Source organism: Hylobates moloch, unplaced genomic scaffold (assembly GCF_009828535.3).
Source record: "Hylobates moloch isolate HMO894 unplaced genomic scaffold, HMol_V3 SCAFFOLD_2, whole genome shotgun sequence".
Lineage (NCBI taxonomy): Eukaryota > Metazoa > Chordata > Mammalia > Primates > Hylobatidae > Hylobates > Hylobates moloch.
Genome location: NW_026652277.1, coordinates 29,775,541 through 29,796,783, shown reverse-complemented (window position 1 = coordinate 29,796,783; position 21,243 = coordinate 29,775,541). Strand labels below are relative to the sequence as shown.

Genomic DNA, 21,243 nt, shown 5'->3' with positions numbered 1-21,243 from the left:
AGAACTGTAAATAATGAGGCATGTTATTAAGATATCACACACATTATCCAATCAGCAAGTGCACGACTTCGGACATTTTGACTTCAGCCAAAATATGAAACAAAGTCATAGCAAGAAAGTTATTTCAAGGGAGTGAAATTTTCTCCTCTTACCCTTCAAATCTTTTAGACATAATAAAAACAACTATCCAGCCTGGGCGATATAATGGGACTCCATCTACATACACACAAAATTTTTTAAAATTAGTTGAGTGTGGTAGCACACACCTGTAAACCCAGACACTTGGAAGGCTGAGGCAGAAGGATCCCTTAAGCCGAAGTTAGAGGCTGCAATGAGCTATGATCTGACCACTGCACTACAGCCTGGGCGATAGAGCGAAACCTTGTAACAACAAAAAAATTAAAACCTTCAAGATCAAGCTTGCCCAACAGGATGGCTTTGAATGCCACTCAATGCAAATCTGTAAACTTTCTTAAAACATTATGAATTTTTTTTTTTTTTTAGCTCATTAGCTACCATTAGTGTTAGTGTATTTATGTGTGGCCCAAGACAATTCTTCTTCCAGTGTGGCCTAGGGAAGCCATAAAGACCCCCTGCGCTAGACTTCAGCAGAAGCCTTGCAACATAAAGAAAACCATACATAAGGCTTTAGATTTTTTTTTTGAAACGGAGTCTTGCTCTGTCGCCCAGGCTAGACTGCAGTGGCACATTCTTGGCTCACTGCAACCTCTGCCTCCCTGGTTCAAGCGATTCTCCTGCTTCAGTCTCCTGAGTAGCTGAGACAGGCACCTGCCACCGCGCCCGGCTAATTTTTGTATTTTTAGTAGAGACGGGGTTTCACCATCTTGACCTGGCTGGCCTCGAACTCCTGACCTCGTGATCCACCCGCCTCCGCCTTCCGAAGTGCTGGGATTACAGGCGTGAGCCACCGCGCCTGGCCAGCTTTAGATTCTTTTACCACTTTCCCGAAGGGAAAGGAACTGAAAATATCTAAGGAAGGACTACTATGAATCTTCTCTGTAGTGGCAAAAACCAGAGAAGGTTTTTGGAGCCAGGGCTGCAGTTCAGTTGCCAAGGGGCAGAGATGTAAGCAGTTCCTGGTTTAGTTAAAATATTTTAATTTTTATTTTTTTAAGCCTGGCCTTTTGGGTGAAGGAGTAAAATTAGGCACCGGGGTCTAGGTAGGGGTAGGATACTCATGGGCGAGTATGCAACCCTAGGGCCACAACACCCAAACTGTAGGGGAAGAGGCGGGGCAAGAGGGGACGAAGTAGAGACAGCAAGAGAGACTCACTTTTGAAAGGCACTTTCGGTTAGAAAGCATTCTCACATGCTTATCTCATCGCACACAGTATCCTTTCTGCTGGTCTCCAGCATGCATCTACAGACCTTAAAGGCCCAACACCTTCACACGAGATTCCGACGAGGGCCTCGCTACCCGCCAGTTCCCGCGGCTCGGCAGTCCGCCGCGAGCGTACGTCACTCGCCCGCCGCCAATCGGCGCCCGGCAGGTCACCTCTCCTCCCAGGGCCCGCCGCCCCGCCCGCCGCCCAGGCCGAGGCCGCGAGTGCCCGCCGGCCGCTTCCGCTCTCGGCGCAGGCGCTGCAGCTTGGCCAGAGCGGAGGGGGCTCGGGAGAAGAGTGGACACCGCGGGCCAGGATGGTGCTGGAGAGCGTGGCCCGCATCGTGAAGGTGCAGCTCCCCGCATATCTGAAGCGGCTCCCAGTCCCTGAAAGCATTACCGGGTTCGCTAGGCTCACAGGTAATCCTCCCCCATCAGCCAGTCCCCATCCTTGCACGCTCGCCAAGCGGGGGAAGGAGGCGTAAAAATCCTAGGGCCAAGGGGCGGGACGGAGCTCGGCGCCTGGCACGTGATCCCCGCGCGCAGAGGAAGGTGGGCGCGCGCCGGCGCAGCTGCTTGGGGAACGCCTGTGAGGCAGCCTCCCGGTGCTTGATGTCCCAGGGTCTTTTGTCCTCGGAGTTGTCTCCGGTGTCATTCTGTGGCAAGATACTAGGTTTTTGCAGAGAAGGTGCTGGAAGGTGCTGAGTTGGGAACAGGCCAGTGTCTTTCATCTCCTGTCCTGCTCATCGCTCTCTGTAGCGTACTTGTTTATTTTAAAGCGGGCTAAGTCGTCGTTATCTAAGGCCTCATGTAACAGGCAGCCCCAGCTACCGGCTGGGTTGTACCCTCAGCGTGTGGGTGGGAGTGTGTGGGAGAGAAATATAGACTCACACGTAACACGTATATGACCGTTTTATTTAGTAACGAAAGTAGGAGATAACCTCCATTCCCTCAGGTTAGAATTGACCTATCATGGGGGGCGTTTGAGGTCACCTCCGTTTCTACAGCCCCGGGGCCTGCTGAGGTAACTTAAGTTGGAAGAAAGATACCTTACCCAAGAAAGTATTCGAAGGCCGCTATGAGGAGTGAAATCTTAGAAAATGAAATTTAGTGAATATGTTTAACGTTCTATACTTAAGGACCCTCACTTAACCCACACAACTCATGAGGATTTCACATCTAAAGGATGAAAATCTCCAGAATGCAGTCAACACTTGGGAGATTGTGTTGAGTTATGAGCATTTCATTGTAAGGGGGATATTTCTAAACGGAACTCAGACCGAGTAGGATGGTGAAGAAATCAGCAAGTATTGAACTACTATGTCCTAGGTTATCAGGGAGTGCAAACATGAATTAAGATAATTCTGAGGTAAATAGGGTTGCTTCGCCGGGAACGTTCTAAAGATCTATAGTACCTGACCTAAAATACAGCAATCGCACAGCTGTGTGGTAGAAGAAAGATAAGATTTGTGTAGACTAAAATATAGAACTGATAACAAATTAACCAAATTAGTGAAGGTTATTGAGAGGTGAATTTCAGTCTAAGGAAGATTTTTTTTTAAATTAAAGAATGCTTTCCCCAAACAAATGTGGTGCTTCAGTGATAGCCCCTCTCAAAGATGAAACAAACAAACAAACAAAAAGACTGGTGGTGGGTGATCGATAGATTTAGAAGGGATAAACTAGACGACAATTAAATTCTCTTCCAAATCTAGAGATTCATTGAATTGTGGTCAGACAGACGCTCTGTTGAGTGGATCGTGAGATTTTAATATTTTTTAAATATTAAGAGCTTTAGTAGAAAACATGCAATTGAAAGCATGGTAACAATAATAAACATTAAAAAGGAATATGTAAACATCAGAAGCAATGCAAAAGTAAAATAAAATGAAAAACGTTTCACCACAAGTGTTTATAAACATCAAATCTTTTGATCCTACCAGTTTACTCTGACAGAATTGCAGCAATTCCATAAAATTTTCTTTCCCCACTTCTTTTACTTAAGTACTTTACATATTTTAATGTAATCCTCATTTTTTCCCTAACAACTAAATACTTATTTTAGTTTTAACATCACAATGGGCCTAACCATTCATTCCCTTACAGCTGGAAATTAGAAATGTTTCTACTTTTTAAAATTCATTATGTAATAATTCATTGGCAAGTAAGCAAATACCAGTTGTCATATTTCTCCCTTTTGGATATCTTCACTTAAATAGCAATACCAGGCCAAAACGGTATGATCATATTGTGACATTTGTACCCTTTTGTCATTTTGACATTTGTACCTTCTTACTAATTTGCATAAGTTAACTGTTGAGGAATTTTTAACAGTCAAGAAAGGAAAATGTCCAATGAATTACGTATGTTTTTTCCAGATGGTGGCTACATTTGTATTAGTTTCAATTCTCTGTAAATCAAGTATAATTGAAGAAAATTAGAAAGTATGAAACTAGATTTAATGGCTAGATTTTAGAAGTATGCTTTCTTTTCTTGAGGATCCCTAGTGTCAACAAATATTTAATTCCTATTAAAGACATTAAGAAAACTCAACCAAAACCTTTTCCCTCTTAAATCAAGAATATATAGTAACTTCCTCTTAAAAGTTGTTGAATATTTAATATGAAGACTGCTTCTCAGAAATAATGACCATTCTGAGAAGTATTTTAGTAACATACATTTAACTTAAGTCCCATTACAGTGTGGTTATAGTTAATAGTTCTCATATTATTGCTGGTTTATTTAGGAAACATGAACATACTTGTAATAACTGGTTTATGAAAAACATGAGCTAGCCCTTTTTGGACTGGACAAAACAATTGCAGGGTTTATTTTGGAGTACTATAGAAGAAAAATTTCAGTGGCTATTTTCCACTCTCGGTCTCCCATTCTGAATAGATTGTAACAGTTAATGACATTTGGCTTTCTTAAATGAGTTACTTGTAGAACCCATAATGTACACTTTTGTTAAAATAAACACCTGGAAGACAACATTTAGCAATTGTTTAAAATGTCTAGGAGACCAAAAAATATTTCCATTTTCTTCTATGAAAATTAGAGCAAAAAACAATACAGTTTACATTATTATTGCCTACATTTCCTTCCCTATTTAAATCTAGCTGTTTTTTTTTAAAGCTATTGACTCTCTTATGATGACTGCATTCTTAGAAACCACATGGAGATCTTTAATGACCATATACTAATTAAGTACAGGCAGTTCTTACCTATCAGAAACAACTTAACTATCTTTGTTTATGTCACATTTTCAAGAGTGAGGTGTTCAAGATAAATTACTGTGATTAGCTAATTTATGTTTAACTTAGGTTTTTGTTTTGTTTTTTGAGAGGGAGTCTCTGTTGCCCACGCTGGAGTGCAGTGTCAGCTCACTGCAACCTCTGCCTCCTGGGTTCAAGCAATGGTTATGCCTCAGCCTCCTGAGTAGCCGGGACTACAGGCATGTGCCACCATGCCTGTCTAATTGTTTGTATTTTTAGTAGAGACGGAGTTTCACCATGTTGGCCAGTCTGGTCTTGAATTCCTGACCTCAGGTGATCCACCTGCCTCGGCCGCCCAAAGTGCTGGGATTACAGGTGTGAGCCACTGCACCCAGCCCTACCTTAGGTTTTAAGTGGTAATAGTAAACCCATGCATTGAAAATATTTTATCTTTTCTACAGTTAAGAAATAGAAATAATTTCTGTGTTTAGCTACAAATGATAAATGAGAAAATATGTTATAAAATAACCAGCAACCAAGCTGCCAGTATTTTTATGGTATCAGAAGATGATATGGCTATATTAGATGTAGATGTTTGAAAATTTGAAATGGAAAAATTCTGTTCTAGTTCTGTGGATTGTAATTCCTCATTGAGATCCGAGTTTGTCTATGAGTATGTTAAAAAATGTTTTAATAATAGTATTTATATGTCATAAGGAATAGGTGTCATAGCTAGCCTGTGTCACTATATATAATAAAAGGTTAAACCTAATTTTGTTTCTCAAAGAAGATACTTCGTTTTAACAGTGTCTAAACTTTCAGAAAATTTATGTTAAAATTGGTAGCTACTGTATTAGTCCGTTTTCATACTGCTATAAAGAACGATGCAAGACTGGGTAATTTATAAAGGAAAGAGGTTTAATCCACTCAGAGTTCAGCATGGCTGGGGAGGCCTCAGGAAATGTACAATTATGGTGGAAGGCGAAGGGGAGACAAGGCACCTTGTTCACATCATGGCAAGAAGAAGTGCCGAGCAAAGGAGGAAGAGCCCCTTATAAAACCATCAGATCTCATGAGAACTCACTCACTATCACAACAACAGCATGGGGGATACCACACCCATAATCCAATTACCTCCACCTGGTCTTTCCCTTGACACGTGGGGATTATGGGGATTATAATTCAAGATGAGATTTCAGTGGGGACACAAAGCCTGACCAAATCAGCTATTCAAGTTGCTTTGAAATTTTCTTTTCTGACTAGATTTTGGTTTTCTTTTTTGAGAAAGGGTTTCACTCTGTTGCCCAGGCTGGAGTGCAGGTGGCATGATCTCTACCCACTCATTGCAGCCTTGACTTCACAAGCTCAAGCCATCCTCCCACCTCAATCTCTTGAGTAGCTGGTACTACAGGTGCACGCCACCACACCTGGCTCATTTTTTGGTATCTTTTTTTAGAGACGGGGTTTTGCCATGTTGCCCAGGCTGGTCTTGAGCTCCTGAGCTCAAGCTATCCACTCACCTCAGCCTCCCAAAGTGCTGGAATTACAGGTGTGAGCCACTGCGAGTGGCCTAGATTTTGTTTCTCTGATGGTGCTGGTTCTTTCATTCTTCCTTTTTGGTCCTGTTATTTATCTTAATAGTGGGATACGTGGAAGGCTGAGGCAAGAGAATTGCTTGAGTCGTGGCACTACATTCCAGCCGAGGCAGCAGAGCGAAACCATCTCTTAAAAAAAAAAAATGGGACATAAAAGTCAATATGAATATTAGGTCCTTGCTCAGTATTGAGCTCAGTAAGAAGATGAACAACTCACATTTAAAAATTGGCAAAACAGGCCAGGCACGGTGTGGCTCATGCCTTTAATCCCACCGCTTTGGGAGGCTGAGGCAGGCAGATCACTTGAAGTTGGGAGTACGAGACTAGCCTGGCCAACATGGTGAAACCCCGTCTCTACTAAAAATGCAAAAATTAGCCGGGTGTGGTAGTGCACACTTGTATTCTCAGCTACTCAGGAGGCCGAGGCAGGAGAATCGCTTGAACCTGGGACACAGAGGTCACAGTGAGCTGAGATCGTGCCACTGCACTACAGCCTGGGCAACAGAGTAAGACTCTGTCTTCAAAAAAAAAAAAAAAAAAAAAAAATTGGCAAAACAGAAAAAGGAACAAAATCTTATCCTTTGTAGCAATATGGATGCAGCTGGAGACCATTATCCTAAGGAGATTAACACAGAAACAGAAAACCAAATAACACATATTCTTACAACTGGGAACTAAACATTGAGTATTCATGGACATGAAGATGGCAACAGTAGACACTGGGAACTGCTAAAGGGGAGGGAGGCAGGAGGTCAAGGGTTGAAGACTATTGGGTACTATGCTTACTACCTAGGTGAGAGGATCAGCCATATCCCAAACCTCAGCATCACACAATATACCCATATGACAAACCTGCACATTTACCTCCTCAACCTAAAATAAAAGTCAAAATTATATTAAAATATTTTAAAAAGGAAATTTGGGCACACACAAAGGGAGAACACCATGTGAAGATGGAGGCAGAGATTGGGGTGATAGGCCTACAAGCTAAGGGACACCACAGCTTCTCCCTCAGATCCTCCAGAAGGAACCAACCATGCTGACACCTTGATTTTGGACTTCTCACCACTAGAACTGTGAGTGAATACGTTTCTGTTGTTTTAAGCTAAAAAAGAAAACGAAAATGCAAGCACAAACACATTGTTCTCTGCAGTTTAGGGAATCCTAGTAGAGACTACTGCTCACATTTGTTCTCTCTTCTCTGCTTTAATGGCCACTACCTTAGTTTTATCTCAAACTATTTTCTTCCAGACCATTTCCATGGATTTCCAACAGGTTGTCTTGCCTTGTGTTCTTCCACTAGCCCTCTCTGCTATTCCTGTGGCCCTCTAATCCATCTTCCATCTGATACCAGAGTGACTTCATAGGTGAACAATTTCCTAGTTAGGTTAATAGTCAAATATTTCAGTGGTTTCCTATTATGCACAGGTTAGATTCCTACTTACCTGTTGAATATCAGAGCTTGTCATCATATGGCACCTGCTCAGTTCTACAGTTCCCTTTCATTAAATTCTAACAATACTATGGTGCTTAGTTTCCCAGACACTTAATGTATGTCATATCTCCGTACCTTTGCCTATGCAGCTTCCTCTGCATGGAATGAAGCTCCTCCTCCCATATTCCCATGAACTTCTGTATTCTTCATCTTTCAGAAACCTATTTAAGTATCAAAACCTGTACAGTTTTTGCTCATGCCAGTAAAGAGTGAATAACTTGTACCTCTGTGTTGCTTCTGTATGACTGCTCATACTACACAGTACTATAATCGTCTTTTATAGGTTTGTCTTCCATACTAAATGGCAAGCTCCTTTCTAACAGGGACTGTGTTTTATAATTTTTGTATCTTCAGTACCTGTCCCATCACCTGATACATGTGAGTGAGGTATTATAATTTGAGAAGGTGCTGAAAGTTTTTTTCTTAAATATTTTAAGTAGTCTTACTGTATTTTAACTTACACTGTTATTATTCATAAGCCATGAACAAAGACAAATAAGACCAGACCTTGTAGGAATTATCTCAAATGCCAGTTTATTAGAGTACAAACTCAATTAGGCTAAAACTTACTGAGGTCTTGGTTTATGTAAGTCTCTGTTAAAGGGTAGGAAGTTAGGGATTTTTTGTTTTGTTTAGTTGGGGAGGAGACAAATATTTACCTAACTATATAGTTTTAAGGCAGAATGCGTTAATAGTTTCAATTATGTTCTGTAGTTTTTACTGAGTGGGTTCCTACTTCATTTGTTTCTCCCAGCAATCCTGTGAAGTTAGAAGACTCTTTACTTTTCTTTGTGCCTTGAAAATTCTGCTCTCAAGTGCTTGAGCTCCTGGCTTCTCATTCGTTAGGTCTCTGCTTAAAGGTTCTTTTTTCAGAAACCTTTCCTGACCCCTTACCTAAAATTGCAGCCAACCTACTGCTTTGCCCCAGGTTAGTTTTTCTCTTATGTCATCCTTTGTTTCTTTTATAACAGTTACTACAGTCTGTGATCATCTTGTTTATTTGTTCACTTGTTTATAGTCACTGTCTTCTGAAATATATACCCTATGAGAGAAGGGACCTTATCTATTAGCCTTTATCCCCATGTAGTGCAATTTTTGGAGTGTGGTGGGTACCAAGTAAATACTGTTGAATAAATGAACTTACAGTTGTTACTCCTGCTTTGCAGACAAAAGAAACCTGGTTCCAAGTATATGAAAATCTGGATTTACACCACAGATAAACTGAATTAGTTGTTTACTGAAGTCCTGTTCTGTGCAAATTACTAAGCACTGGTTACATAGATATAAATAAGACAGCTACTGTATTTGCATTTAGCACAGTATCTCTACATAGTAGGTGTATTAGTCTGTTTTCACACTGCTATAAAGATAACTACTCAAGAGGCCAGGTGCTGTGGCTCACGCCTGTAATCCCAGCACTTTGAGAGGCCAAGGTGGGCAGATCACGAGGTCAGAGATCGAGACCATCCTGGTCAACATGGTGAAACCCCGTCTGTACTAAAAATACAAAAAAATGAGCTGGGTGTGGTGGCGCACACCTGTAATCCCAGCTACTCAGGAGGCTGAGGCAGGAGAGTCACTTGAACCCATGAGGCGGAGATTGCAGTGAGCCAAGATCACGCCACTGCACTCCAGCATGGTGACAGAGTAAGACTCCATCTGAAAAAAAAAAAAAAAGATAATACCCAAGAGTAGGTAATTTATAAAGGAAAGAGGTTTAGTTGACTCACAGTTCTGCATGGCTAGGTAGGCCTTAGGAAACTTACGGTCATGGTAGAAGGGAACACAGATACCTTCTTCACAAGGAGGCTGGAGAGAGAAGAGTGAGGAGTGAAAGGGCAAGAGCCCCTTATAAAACCAGATCTCATGTGAACAGCATGGGGAAAACCACTCCCATGATCCAGTCACCTCCCACCAGTTTCCTCCCTCAACATGTGGAAATTACGGGGATTATAAGAGGTGAGATTTGGGTGGGGACACAGAGCCAAGCCATATTATTCCACCCCTGGTTCCTCTCAAATTTCACATCCATTTTGCATTTCAAAATCAATCATGCCTTCCCAACAGTCCTCCAGAGTCTTAATTCATTTCATCATTAACTCAAAAGTCCACAGTACAAAGTCTCATCTGAAACAAGGCAAGTCCCTTCCACCTATGAGCCAGTAAAATAAAACACAAGTTAGTTCCTTTTAAGATACAATGGCAGTACAGGCATTGGGTAAATACACCTATTCCAAATGAGCAAAATTGGCCAAAACAGAAGGGCCACAGGGCCCATGCAAGTCTGAAATCCAGTGGGGCGGTCATTAAATCATAAAGCTCCAAAATGTTCTCCCTTGACCCCATGTCACATCTGGAGCACACCGATGCCAGGGGTAGGCTCCCATGGCCTTGGGCAGCTCCTTCATGGGCTGGCATTGAGTGCCTGCAGCTTTTCCAGATGCATGGTGCAAGCTGTTGTTAGATATACCATTCTGGGGTCTGGAGCAGGTAGCTGCCTTCTCACAGCTCTGCTAGGCAGTGACCCAGTGGGGACTCTGTGTGAGGGCTCCAACCCCACATTTTCCCCTTTGCACTGTGCTAGCAGAGGTTCTCCATGAAGGCTCCACCCATGCAGTAGACTTCTGCCTGGACATCCAGGTGTTTCCATACATCCTTTGAAATCTAGGGTGACGTTCCCAAACCTCAATTCTAGACTTCTATGCACCCACAGGCCCAACACCACATAGAAGCCACCACTGCCTTCTGAAGCAGTGGCTCAAGCTGTATGTTGGCCCTTTTTAGCCATGGCTGGGACACGGCATCAAGTCCCAATACTGCACAAAGCAGCAAAACCCTGGGCCTGGCCCACAAAATGAAAAATCATTTTTTCCTTCTAGGCCTCTGGGCCTGTGATGGAAGGGCCTGCTGTGAAGACCTCTGACATGTCCTGGAGACATATTCCCCATTGTCTTGGCAATTAATATTTGGCTCCTTGTTACTTATGCAAATTTCTGCAGCCAGCTTGAATTTCTCCCCAGAAAATGGGTTTTTCTTTTTTTTTGGTGGGGGGGAAAGAGGGGGACAGAGTCTTGCACTGTCATCCAAGCTGGAGTGCAGTGACACGATCTCAGCTCACTGCAACCTCCGCCTCCTGGGTTCAAGTGATTCTCCTGCCTCAGCCTCCCGAGTAGGACTACAGGTGCGCACCACCATGCCCAGCTAATTTTGTATTTTTAGTAGAGATGGGGTTTCACCATGTTGGCCAGGATGGTCTCGATCTCTTGACCTCATGATCCGCCCGCCTCAGCCTCCCAAAGTGCTGGGATTACAGGCATGAGCCACCAGCACCCAGCTGGGTTTTTCTTTTCTGTTGCATCATCAGGCTGCAAATTTTCCAAACTTTTATGCTCTGCTTCCCCTTAAACCTAAGTTCCGATTTCAGATCATTTCTCTCTCAAGTTACAGGTTTCATAACTCTCTTGGGCAGGGGCAAAATGCCACCAGTCTTTTTGCTAAAGCATAGCAAGAGTGACCTTTGCTCCATTTCCCAATAAGTTCCTCATCTCCAGCTGAGACCATGTCCACCTGGATGTTATTGTCCATATCACTGTCAGCATTTTGGTCAAAACCATTCAATAAATCTCTAGAAAGTTCCAAACTTTCCCACATCTTACTGTCTTCTGACCCCTCCAAAGTGTTCCAACCTCTGCCAGTTACCCAGTTCCAAAATTGCTTCCACATTTTCAGGTATCTTTATTAGCAGTACCCAACTCTCTGTTGTAGCAATTTACTGTATTAGTTTTCACACTGCTATAAAAGAAATAAAAACATAAAATAAAAATACTACCCCAAACTGGGTAATTTATAAAAGAAATAAGTTTAATTGACTCACAGTTATGCATGACTAAGGAGGCCTCAGGAAACTTACAATTATGGTGGAAGGGGCACCTTTTTCACAAGGAGGCAGGAGAGAAGAGTGAAGAGCAAAGCAGGAAGAGCCCATTTTAAAACCAGATCTCATGAGAACTCACTATCAGGGAACAGCATGGGGGAGATTGCCTTGATGATTTAATCACCACCCACCAGGTTCCTCCCTTGATGTGGGGATTATGGGATTACAATTTGAGATGAGATTTGGATGGGGACACAGAACCAAACCATATTAGTAATACTTTATATAGTAAATATTTAATTTTTATAGTAATTATATAGTAAAAATTTGTTTAACAATGAGAAATTGATTTATTCTTTCAGAAAATGTTTAGTAAGCACTTAATAAAAATCAGAAAGGGGGGGATTGATTGGAAAAGTACTACAAGAGCAAACTTTCTGGGGCAATGGAAATATATTTTGTCTTAGGTGGTGTTTATAGGTCCATATAGTTCCAAAACTCATCAAACTGAGTGCTTCACAAACACAAAGCTTGGCCAGGTGCGGTGGCTCACGCCTGTAATCTCAGCACTTTGGGAGGCTGAGGCAGGCAGATGGGAGTTTGAGACCAGCCTGGCCAACGTTGTGAAACCCCATCTCTACTAAAAATACAAAAATTAGCAGGGTGTTTTGGCAGGCACCTGTAATCCTAGTTACTCGGAAGGCCGAGGCAGGAGAATCGCTTGAACCTGGGAGGCAGAGGTTGCAGTGAGCCAAGATCATGCCACTGCACTCCAGCCTGGGCGACAGAGCGAGACTCCACCTCAAAAAAAAAAAAAAAAACCAAACACCAAGCTCAATAAACTGAACTGTATATTAAACACTTTAAACAAAAGTAAGTTAAATAAATTGAGCCAGACATTATATAGACACAGGGACAAATAAAGTCCCTGCCCTTGTATCTCTCTTTTTCTTTCTTTTTTTTCTCTTTTTTTTTCTTTTTTTTTAATTTTTTTTTGAGAGAGAGTCTCTTCTCTGTCTCCCAGGCTGGAGTGCAGTGGTGAGATCTTACCTCACTGCCACCTCCACTTCTGGGATTTAAGTGATTCTCCTGCCTCAGCCTCCTGAGTAGCTGGGATTACAGGCGCGTGCCACCACGCCTAGCTAATTTTTTGTATTTTTAGTAGAGTTGGGATTTCACCATGTTGGCCAGGCTGGTCACGAACTCCTGACCTCAAGTGATCGGCCCACCTCAGCCTCCTAAAGTGCTGGGATTACAGGCGTGAGCCACCACGCCCAGCCCCCTTGTATCTCTTATATTGTGATTGGGGAACATGATAGGTAGATGCAGCCATTAAAATTTATGTTTCCAACTGATATTAAGGAGTTGGGGAAATAATATAATAACCTGACATACCATTAAGTGAAAAGTACAATATAGCCTTATTTTTTTAAGCATTTATAGCCTATGTATTTACATACCAAAAAAGATATATTTACCAAATAAATACATAAATGTTATTTTTAATAATCCTAAGACAAAAATAAATATATGCTGAATGAAATACATTATTTTATACAAAAATTTGCTTGGTGTGGTGGTGCACGTCCATAATCCCAGCTATTTGGGTGGCTGAGGCACAAGAATCACTTGAACCTGGGAGGCAGAGGTTGCAGTGAGCCAAGATCACGCCACTGCACTCCAGCCTGGGTGACAGAGTGAGACTGCCTCATTAAAAAAAAATTATTTTAAATTATTTTATTTGGTCAGGCACGGTGGCTCACGCCTGTAATCCTAGCACTTTGAGAGGCCAAGGTGGGTGGATCACCTGAGTTCAGGAGCTTGAGACCAACCTGACCAACACGGTGAAACCCTGTCTCTACTAAAATACAAAAATTAGCTGGGCATGGTGGCATGTGCCTATAATCCCAGCTCGGATTCTCGGGAGGTCACTGAGGCACGAGAATCGCTTGAACCCGGGCGGTGGAGGTTGCAGTGAGCTGACACTGCACTCCAGCCTGGGAAACAGAGCAAGACTCTGTCTCAAAAAAAAAATTTTTTGTGTACATTATTTACAGTTAGTAATATTTTCCTTTCAAAGTATCTAAAATGTCTGTAATAGCTGAACATATATCAAACAGATCCATAGGGACTAGCACATTAAAAATTTTTTTTTAAATTTCTTGTTGGATTCTTCTGTATTTTATCTTTCTTCATATAAAATCAGCCTTAATTGACAGAGAAATATTCTATGTACTCATTCATATGTGGGAACTAAAAAAGTTGATCTCATGGAGATAGTCAAATGATAGTTACCAGAGGCTAGAAGGGTAGGGAGGGAGAGAATGAAGAGAGGTTGGTTAATGGGCACTATAGTACAGTTATATAAGAAAAGTTCTAGTATTCAATAGCATAATAGGGTGACTATTGTTATCAGTAATTTTAGTGTATATTTCAAAATAGCTAGGAGAGAAAATTTGGAAGGTTCTCAATATAAATAAATGATAAATGTTTGAGGTGATGAATATCCCAGTTACACTGAGTTGATATTGCAAATCGTATGCATGTATGCATGTACCAAAATATCACATGTACCCCATAAATATGTACAGTTACTATGTATCAGTACAAAAAAATCAGCCTGAATAAATGTACTTACAGTCATTTGAATTGAGCTTTTCAAGCTGTATTGCTTTCATGTATAAAGTTTTTCAGTAGTTAAATTGTAGTTGGTTATCTTTAAAAAGTAGATTACGTTAAGACTTTGGTAAGTTATTTGTTGTAGGAGGTAATAGTACCTCTCATTACTGTATTTTTAAGCGTAGTGTTTTACCAAGGAATTAAGTGTTCAAAAGAATATTTTCTGAAGTGGATTTTAAAACAGTAATAATACCATTTGTTCTTGAGGTTTGTGGGTTAAGATAGGAAATGCTATATTTAAGAGTCTAACATTACGGTTTTCAACCAGGCATGGTGGCTTACACCTGTAATCCCAGGACTTTGGGGGGGCTGAGGCAGGCAGATCACTTGAGGTCAGGAGTTTGAGACCAGCCTGGCCAACACGGTGAAACCCCATCTCTACTAAAAATACAAAAATTAGCCAGATGTTGTGGTGTGCTCCTGCAGTTTCAGTTACTTGGGAGGCTGAGGCAGGAGGATAGCTTGAGACCGGGAGGTGGAGGTTGCAGTGAGCCAAGAGCATACCACTGCACTCCAGCCTGGGCAATGGAAGTGAAACCCTGTCTCAAAAATAAATAAGGTTTTCATCTTTGCATTCCCATTCACTTGCTTTTTGATAAATTTAAGCTCTTATGACTTCTAAAATATCATAATATATACAAATACTTAACGTTATTCTACATTGAACAAACATTTAATGACTGCCATTTCAAGTTACATACCGGATGCTGGGGCCAATTGCCAGCTAGGATAATTAGTCAGATAAAACAGAAGGAACTCCATATGCAAAGAACTCAAAAAGGCTGCTTACTAGACAGTAGCTTTGGCTAGCCTCAGGTACGTGAAGAGACCATGTTTGTGGAAGTTGAAGCTGGAAAGGTAGCCTTGCCATTCTATGGAGATGGCACTTTATAGAGCCAATGATCTATAGTAGCACTGTCCAGTAAAACTTTGTGGTAATGGAAATGTTCTCTGTACTGTTCAATATGGTAGTCACTAATCACATGTAGCTAGCTATTGAGCCTCTGAAAGGTTACCAGTGTGTCTTAGAAACAGCATTTTACATTTTACTTAATTTTAATTTATTTACATGTGAATAGCCACATGTGTTTTTGCTTTGTTTTGTTTTGTTTTTGAGATGGAGTCTTGCTCTTATCGCCCAGGCTGGAGTGCAATGGCATGATCTTGGCTCACTGCAACCTCCGCCTCCTGAGTTCAAGTGATTCTCCTGCCTCAGCCTCCCAAGTAGCTGGAATTACAGGCGCCTGCCACCATGCCTGGATAATTTTTTGTGTTTTTATTAGAGACGGGGTTTCACCATGTTGGCCAGGCTGGTCTTGAACTCCTAACCTTGTGATCCGCCCTCCTCAGCCTCCCAAAGTGTTGGGATTATAGGCATGAGCCACCACACCCACATGTGTATATTAACCGTGTTTTCAATTTTCTGTATTTTATTATGCTTTAATATCTTAGGAGCCTTGTTGGCTGTGGAGACGATTTAATTCCTAGAGATACTAAATAACTTGCCTGTGAGCATGCCTTTCATATGCTAACCAACCAATCCAAAGCCCATGCCCCCAACCACCTCCTTTATCTAACCCTTACACATGAAGTCAATATTTCTCCTGTCCTAAATCACCCCAGGGACAGGTAGGAGACGACTGGGGACCAGTACTTTTGACCAGAACCCACTGAAATTATTCAAGCTAGCCAGTCCTGAACAGTTTCCTGCCTTGCCTTTTCCATGGAAACCACAATAAAGGCCTGTGCCCATGCTTTTTCCCTTTCCTCTTTCTTCCTCCTGATCAACCCTAGTACCTTCTCATGTGGCCCTGCATTGCAGTGTATCCTCTCCTCTTGGGAACTATAAGTAATAAACTGTTATTTCAAGACAGTTTCTACAAGTCTATTGGGTACAAATCTAAACAGTATGGCTAGTGGTGCCCATATTGAGTAGCACAGATCTTATACATAGGCCTCCTTCCCCAGAAAACAGTTCTGTGTCATCTCCAGAGCTTTAATTCACTCAGAGAACCTATTTGGATTGTCTCCACTTTGGTTATGAGAATGTAACAGCCAACATGGCAGACAAAGTTCATACTTTTACAGAGTTTTATTGTGGTAACTACAAGATTATATTCCTGAAGATTTTTGCCCATATAGCATTGTCAAGTTATTTGGCAAAATATTTTTTTCAAAGGAGTTGCTAGTACTTCCTCACCAATCTCTGTAATCTCTGAATAAAAGCTACCATTTATTGTGTCTTTTTTGCCAGCCACTCTTATAGGTGCTATCTATGCAAATGGTAGATAAATAGGTTTTTTCATTTAGATTTCTTTGGCACGATGTTATATCAAAAATAATTCCATTTTGGAAGAGTTCGTATTGTCTTTCTTTCAATAGTTAAATAGTACTATTATCTCTTGAGAGTAGTTTTACCAAGAGAGGAACAGATTTTAATTTTAGATCTATTGGGTTTGATTCATGATAACTGACAACAGGCTTTGGATTTAGGGTGTCCTGGACTAAACCTGCTTAGGCTACAGTTTTCTCACATGTAAAATGGGGATAATAATGATACCTACCACATATAGTTGTTTAAGCTAACATAGTGTTAAATGAGCTAGTGCCCTTATTCTCCTAGCATAACCTGTTCATTTATCTTTAATGTTTATTAGCATGCGTTAGCATATTATTTCCTGTTTTTCTCTTTTCTCAACTAAGCTATTTCTACATAGTGCCTAGCAAGGTATCAGATTAGGCATTCAGTGAAGGAAGTTAACTGATAAGTCTATAAGAACAGAAAAAAGCCCAGCAGAGGCAGGGTGCTAGCAAACATTTGATAAATGTGTGTTGAATGTTTATCTTGGTTTCCTGGTATTTTTGTTTCCACAGGCATAGGGACTGTTTCATTTGTATCACTTATATTTTCTGTCCCCTTAAGACAGGCTAGGTACTCCAAAAGGCTTTAAGTGAAGTTTATGGAATTAGATGTATCTTAAAATGAGAACATTCAACATAGAAAGTTTCAATTTGTTCTTTAAAATAGTAGCTTTTACAGAACATTTCAGTGCTCTTTAGCAACATTTACCAAAAATGTACCTTAAAGCATCAGAGGATATGTTCTCTCTGATATTATGAATCAGTGCTAAAAATTTTGCAGATATTCTGTTGTATGATTTTAGACATAGTATTAAGGAGATAAGAGTTAAAATGTTTTCTTAACCTATAAAACATACATTGAATTTTGTTTATAGTTATAGTGATCATAATTCCTAAAATAAAAATAGACAATCACAAATAGACTTGATGTAGACAATGAGATAGGATATTTGAAATGGAACATATTTATGAAAAGTTAGGTTTCTAGTTTCACTGGTCTCAAATTATAAATAAAATAAGGTGGTCTTTGGTAGAGCTGGCTTTATTGTGTTATTTACTCACAGTTTTATGGATCCATTAAAAAGGAATTAATGTGAAAAGTAACAGATAAAGAATAAGCTCAAGGATGAAACTAGACATGCTATTTTGAATTCTTTTCCAAGAGCACTGCAGATTCTGACAAATCTACATGTTTAGTTTCAGAATGGCTTCGATTATTGCCTTTCCTTGGTGTACTGGCACTTCTTGGCTACCTTGCAGTTCGTCCATTCCTCCCGAAGAAGAAACAACAGAAGGATAGCTTGATTAATCTTAAAATACAAAAGGAAAATCCGAAAGTAGTGAATGAAATAAACATTGAAGATTTGTGTCTTACTAAAGCAGCTTATTGTAGGTGTTGGCGTTCTAAAACGGTAAGATGTCTGTTTACGTGTACACTAAAATTTTGCAGTGCTAGGATTGTTTTGCCTCTTAAATTCCCAGTTTTGAAGTTCTTTAAGATGAGAGAATTTTCTGTAATATTTGGTATTGAAAGACCATATTCCTAAATTGAAGTTTTCATGTCATGATAGATACTACCTACATTAGAAAAGTTGGAGCAGCAAAAAAGAAAAATCTCATGCTTTTGCAATGTTTGGCATTTATGTAGAGTAACATGTATTTTAAAATACACATTCTTTGAGAGAGGACATAAGGTTTAATGGAAAAAAGCTTTGGTGTCATAGTAAATAGTGGTCAAATATGATAATTGTCACAGAATGAGTTTGGTTGGACAAGTTACTTAATTTTTAATCTAATCTTCAGGGTTTGTTTTAACCTGATACATCCACATTACATATTAAGAAGTGAGATGATATATGTAAACTGCTTTAATAATATGAGGTAGTAAATGATAGCCTCAATTATACATGATTTTTAATGGGGGAAGGAGTTTGGAGTGATAAGTACTATAAGTAGTTGACAAAATCTGTTTTCTTGTACTTGATCATAGATTATTTGAGGTTTTAAGTACAGTATTGCTCATCACAGCATCCTTTGTAATAGCAAAATTTTTATAAACTAAGGGAATGATCATGTTTTTAAAGGATATATAATGACATGAGATCCTGATATAAGTAAGAAAGCATATTACAGTATGATCCCAATTTTGTTTAAAAAACGTACACACACAGGCCGGGCGCGGTGGCTCACGCCTGTAATCCCAGCACTTTGGGAGGCCGAGGCAGGTGGATCACGAGGTCAGGGGTTTGAGAACAGCCTGACCAACATGGTGAAACCCTGTCTCTACTAAAAAATACAAAAAAAATTAGCCAGGCATGGTGGCACGCACCTGTAATCCCAGCTACTCAGGAGGCTGAGGCAGGAGAATCACTTGAACCCAGGAGACAGAGGTTGCAGTGAGCCAAGATCACGCCACTGCACTCCAGCCTGGGTGACAAGGTGAGACTCTGTCTCACAAAAAAAAAAAGAAAAAAAAGAATACACACAGTAAATGCATAGGAAAAAATATACCAAACTGTTAATTATTATTACCTATATCTGGATGTGTTATGAGTGAATTTTTTAAAATTTATTTTCATTCTTTATTTTTGCGGGGGACAGAGTCTTGCTCTGTCACTCAGGCTGGAGTGCGATGGCATGATCTCAGCTCACTGCAACCTCCACCTCCTGGGTTCAAGGAATTCTCCCACCTCAGCCTCCCAAGCACCCGAGACACAGGCGTATGCCACCACGCCCAGCTAACTTTTGTATTTTTAGTTAGAGATGGGGTTTTGCCATGTTGGCCAGACTAGTCTTGAACTCCTGATGTCAAGTGATTTGTCCACCTCTGCCTCCGAAAGTGTTGGGATTACAGGCATAAGATACCACACCCAGCCTAAAATATATTTTTGTTTTCAAAAATTGTGTGGTATGCATGAGTTTTATAGCAAGAAAAAATTATAATTTATTTTGAATTAAATTCCATTGTTTTAAAATTAAGCAATAGGTAAGCTCGAATTTTAAGCTCCACAAATGACCAAGAACTTATTTGATTCCCTGTTAAACCTGTTGTCTATTTTAATCACTCATATGGAATCATTTACAGGTTTTTATTTAAAATCTAAACCAAATAATGAAGTAACTTTAAATTGTTAGATTTTGAATATGGTTCAGTTGGATGTAGAATGTAACTATTACTCAGGAAAACGATCTGATTTTTTTAGCAAGTGATATGCTTTCTTTCTGAGAGCATTTCACAAATGTTTCTACCTAATGAATCATATTTTAAAAATAACACTTGTAATTCTTTTTTCTTTTTAGTTTCCTGCCTGTGATGGTTCACATAATAAACACAATGAATTGACAGGAGATAATGTGGGTCCACTAATACTGAAGAAGAAAGAAGTATAATAATAATATTGTAACAATATTTTCTCATTCTTTGTGTATAGAAAATTTTAAAGTGGTGGTCTTAATTATTACTACTGGTTGAACAATTATTTCTTCCAATTTATTTTCTTCCTGCACTACTGTTTGTATTTGATCCTTTGTCTATTCAGTCACTTAATTAGAAATTAAATTGTCAAGCCTCTTATTCTGACTTCAAAGAATTAATGTATCTTCCAACAATAAAATCACTTCTGATTCTAATCTAGGAAAACCTAAATTGTGGCTATGTATCCAAAGCTGTTTGTTTCTTTGAATATCAATATTTTCAACAGGATCTTGTATTTAAAATTCCCACCTACATTGTTAAATATGTTATTTTTTCATATCTCTTTTGGTTTTGATAATCTGAAGTGTTTTTTTCTCCTTTTGGCCTTCCAAACTGCATTTGTTTAGGTGAATTAAGAAAAATATTGCCATCAAGAATTACTTGTGTTTTCACAGAGATAGACTCTTTGCTTTATAGAGATTGTTGTGTATTTAATATGAATATCCCAGCTTTAGAAAAGAAGTAAACTGGATACAAAAAGTTCCATTGAGGAACAGTTATTTACAATATAAAAGATTTGTTTACTTTACAAAAGGCTTGTGTCTGTTTGTGTGTGTGTATATTTTAAACTGTTTGACTCAGTGACAGCTGGGGTGGAATGGCAAGAACACTTAACCAAACTCATGGGCTGCTGCAATTTGAAGATCAATTGGTAGTAAACATAAGACATATTAATTCATATTAAAATAGTTCAGTGTTCAAAATTGTGCTTATGTGGACATTTTTCTCTTTTTAACACTATAAACCGTTAAAATACAGTCATCCCTTGTATACGCTGGGGACTGGTTCCAGGGCCACACATATACCAAAATCTGCCCATACTCAAGTCCCACAGAAAGTCTTGCAGAACCCATACGTAGAAAAGTTGGCCCTCCAATTGACCCTTGTACACATGAGTTTCACATCCCATGCACAAATGCTGATCTGTGTGAGCTCACCTGCATTTGATTGAAAAAAGTATGCACATAAGTATACCCACCCAGTTCAAACCCATGTGTAAGGGTCAACTGTACAAAAAAGTTTGCAAAATAAACGTACTGGAGAACTGTTAAAATTTTTGTGCTTTTTAATCCTACTATTAGGAGTCTTTTTAGTTTCATCTTACATTACTACTCTCATAATAGCTATCCTTAGCCAGGTGCCATGGCACAGGCCTATAGTCCAAACTGCTGGGAAGATTGAGGTGGGAGGATGGCTGCAATGCCGG

At 40.0% G+C, this 21,243-nt stretch overlaps 3 protein-coding genes across 3 annotated transcripts in view; 1 reads left to right on the top strand and 2 right to left on the bottom strand.

Annotated features, from left to right (window-relative positions):
- UBE2D3 (ubiquitin conjugating enzyme E2 D3) overlaps window positions 1-1,470 on the bottom strand; it is a 73,640-nt gene extending 72,170 nt beyond the window's left edge. The window contains exon 1 of the mRNA XM_058432571.1: window positions 1,295-1,470. Coding sequence (XP_058288554.1) covers window positions 1,295-1,324 — 30 coding nt within the window. The 5' untranslated portion in view covers window positions 1,325-1,470. The remainder of the gene's footprint in view (window positions 1-1,294) is intronic.
- On the top strand, window positions 1,450-20,743 carry CISD2 (CDGSH iron sulfur domain 2). The gene is made up of 3 exons (XM_032176376.2): window positions 1,450-1,762; window positions 17,759-17,973; window positions 19,862-20,743. The coding sequence occupies exons 1-3, from the start codon at window positions 1,660-1,662 to the stop codon at window positions 19,949-19,951; spliced, it is 408 nt and encodes a 135-aa protein (XP_032032267.1). The 5' UTR covers window positions 1,450-1,659; the 3' UTR covers window positions 19,952-20,743.
- The window catches only part of SLC9B1 (solute carrier family 9 member B1), a 139,370-nt gene continuing 135,909 nt past the window's right edge, over window positions 17,783-21,243 (bottom strand). The window contains exon 12 of the transcript XR_009211357.1: window positions 17,783-17,871. The gene's annotated coding sequence lies outside the window, so the exon portion shown is untranslated. The remainder of the gene's footprint in view (window positions 17,872-21,243) is intronic.

Bases quoted from the DNA above. Each gene is read 5' to 3' on its own strand.
- CISD2 (XM_032176376.2), top strand. From the start codon at position 1,660: ATGGTGCTGGAGAGCGTGGCCCGCATCGTGAAGGTGCAGCTCCCCGCA. The intron at 1,763-17,758 runs GTAATCCTCCCC...CTACATGTTTAG, and splicing joins CGGGTTCGCTAGGCTCACAG to TTTCAGAATGGCTTCGATTA. The intron at 17,974-19,861 runs GTAAGATGTCTG...TTTTCTTTTTAG, and splicing joins GGTGTTGGCGTTCTAAAACG to TTTCCTGCCTGTGATGGTTC.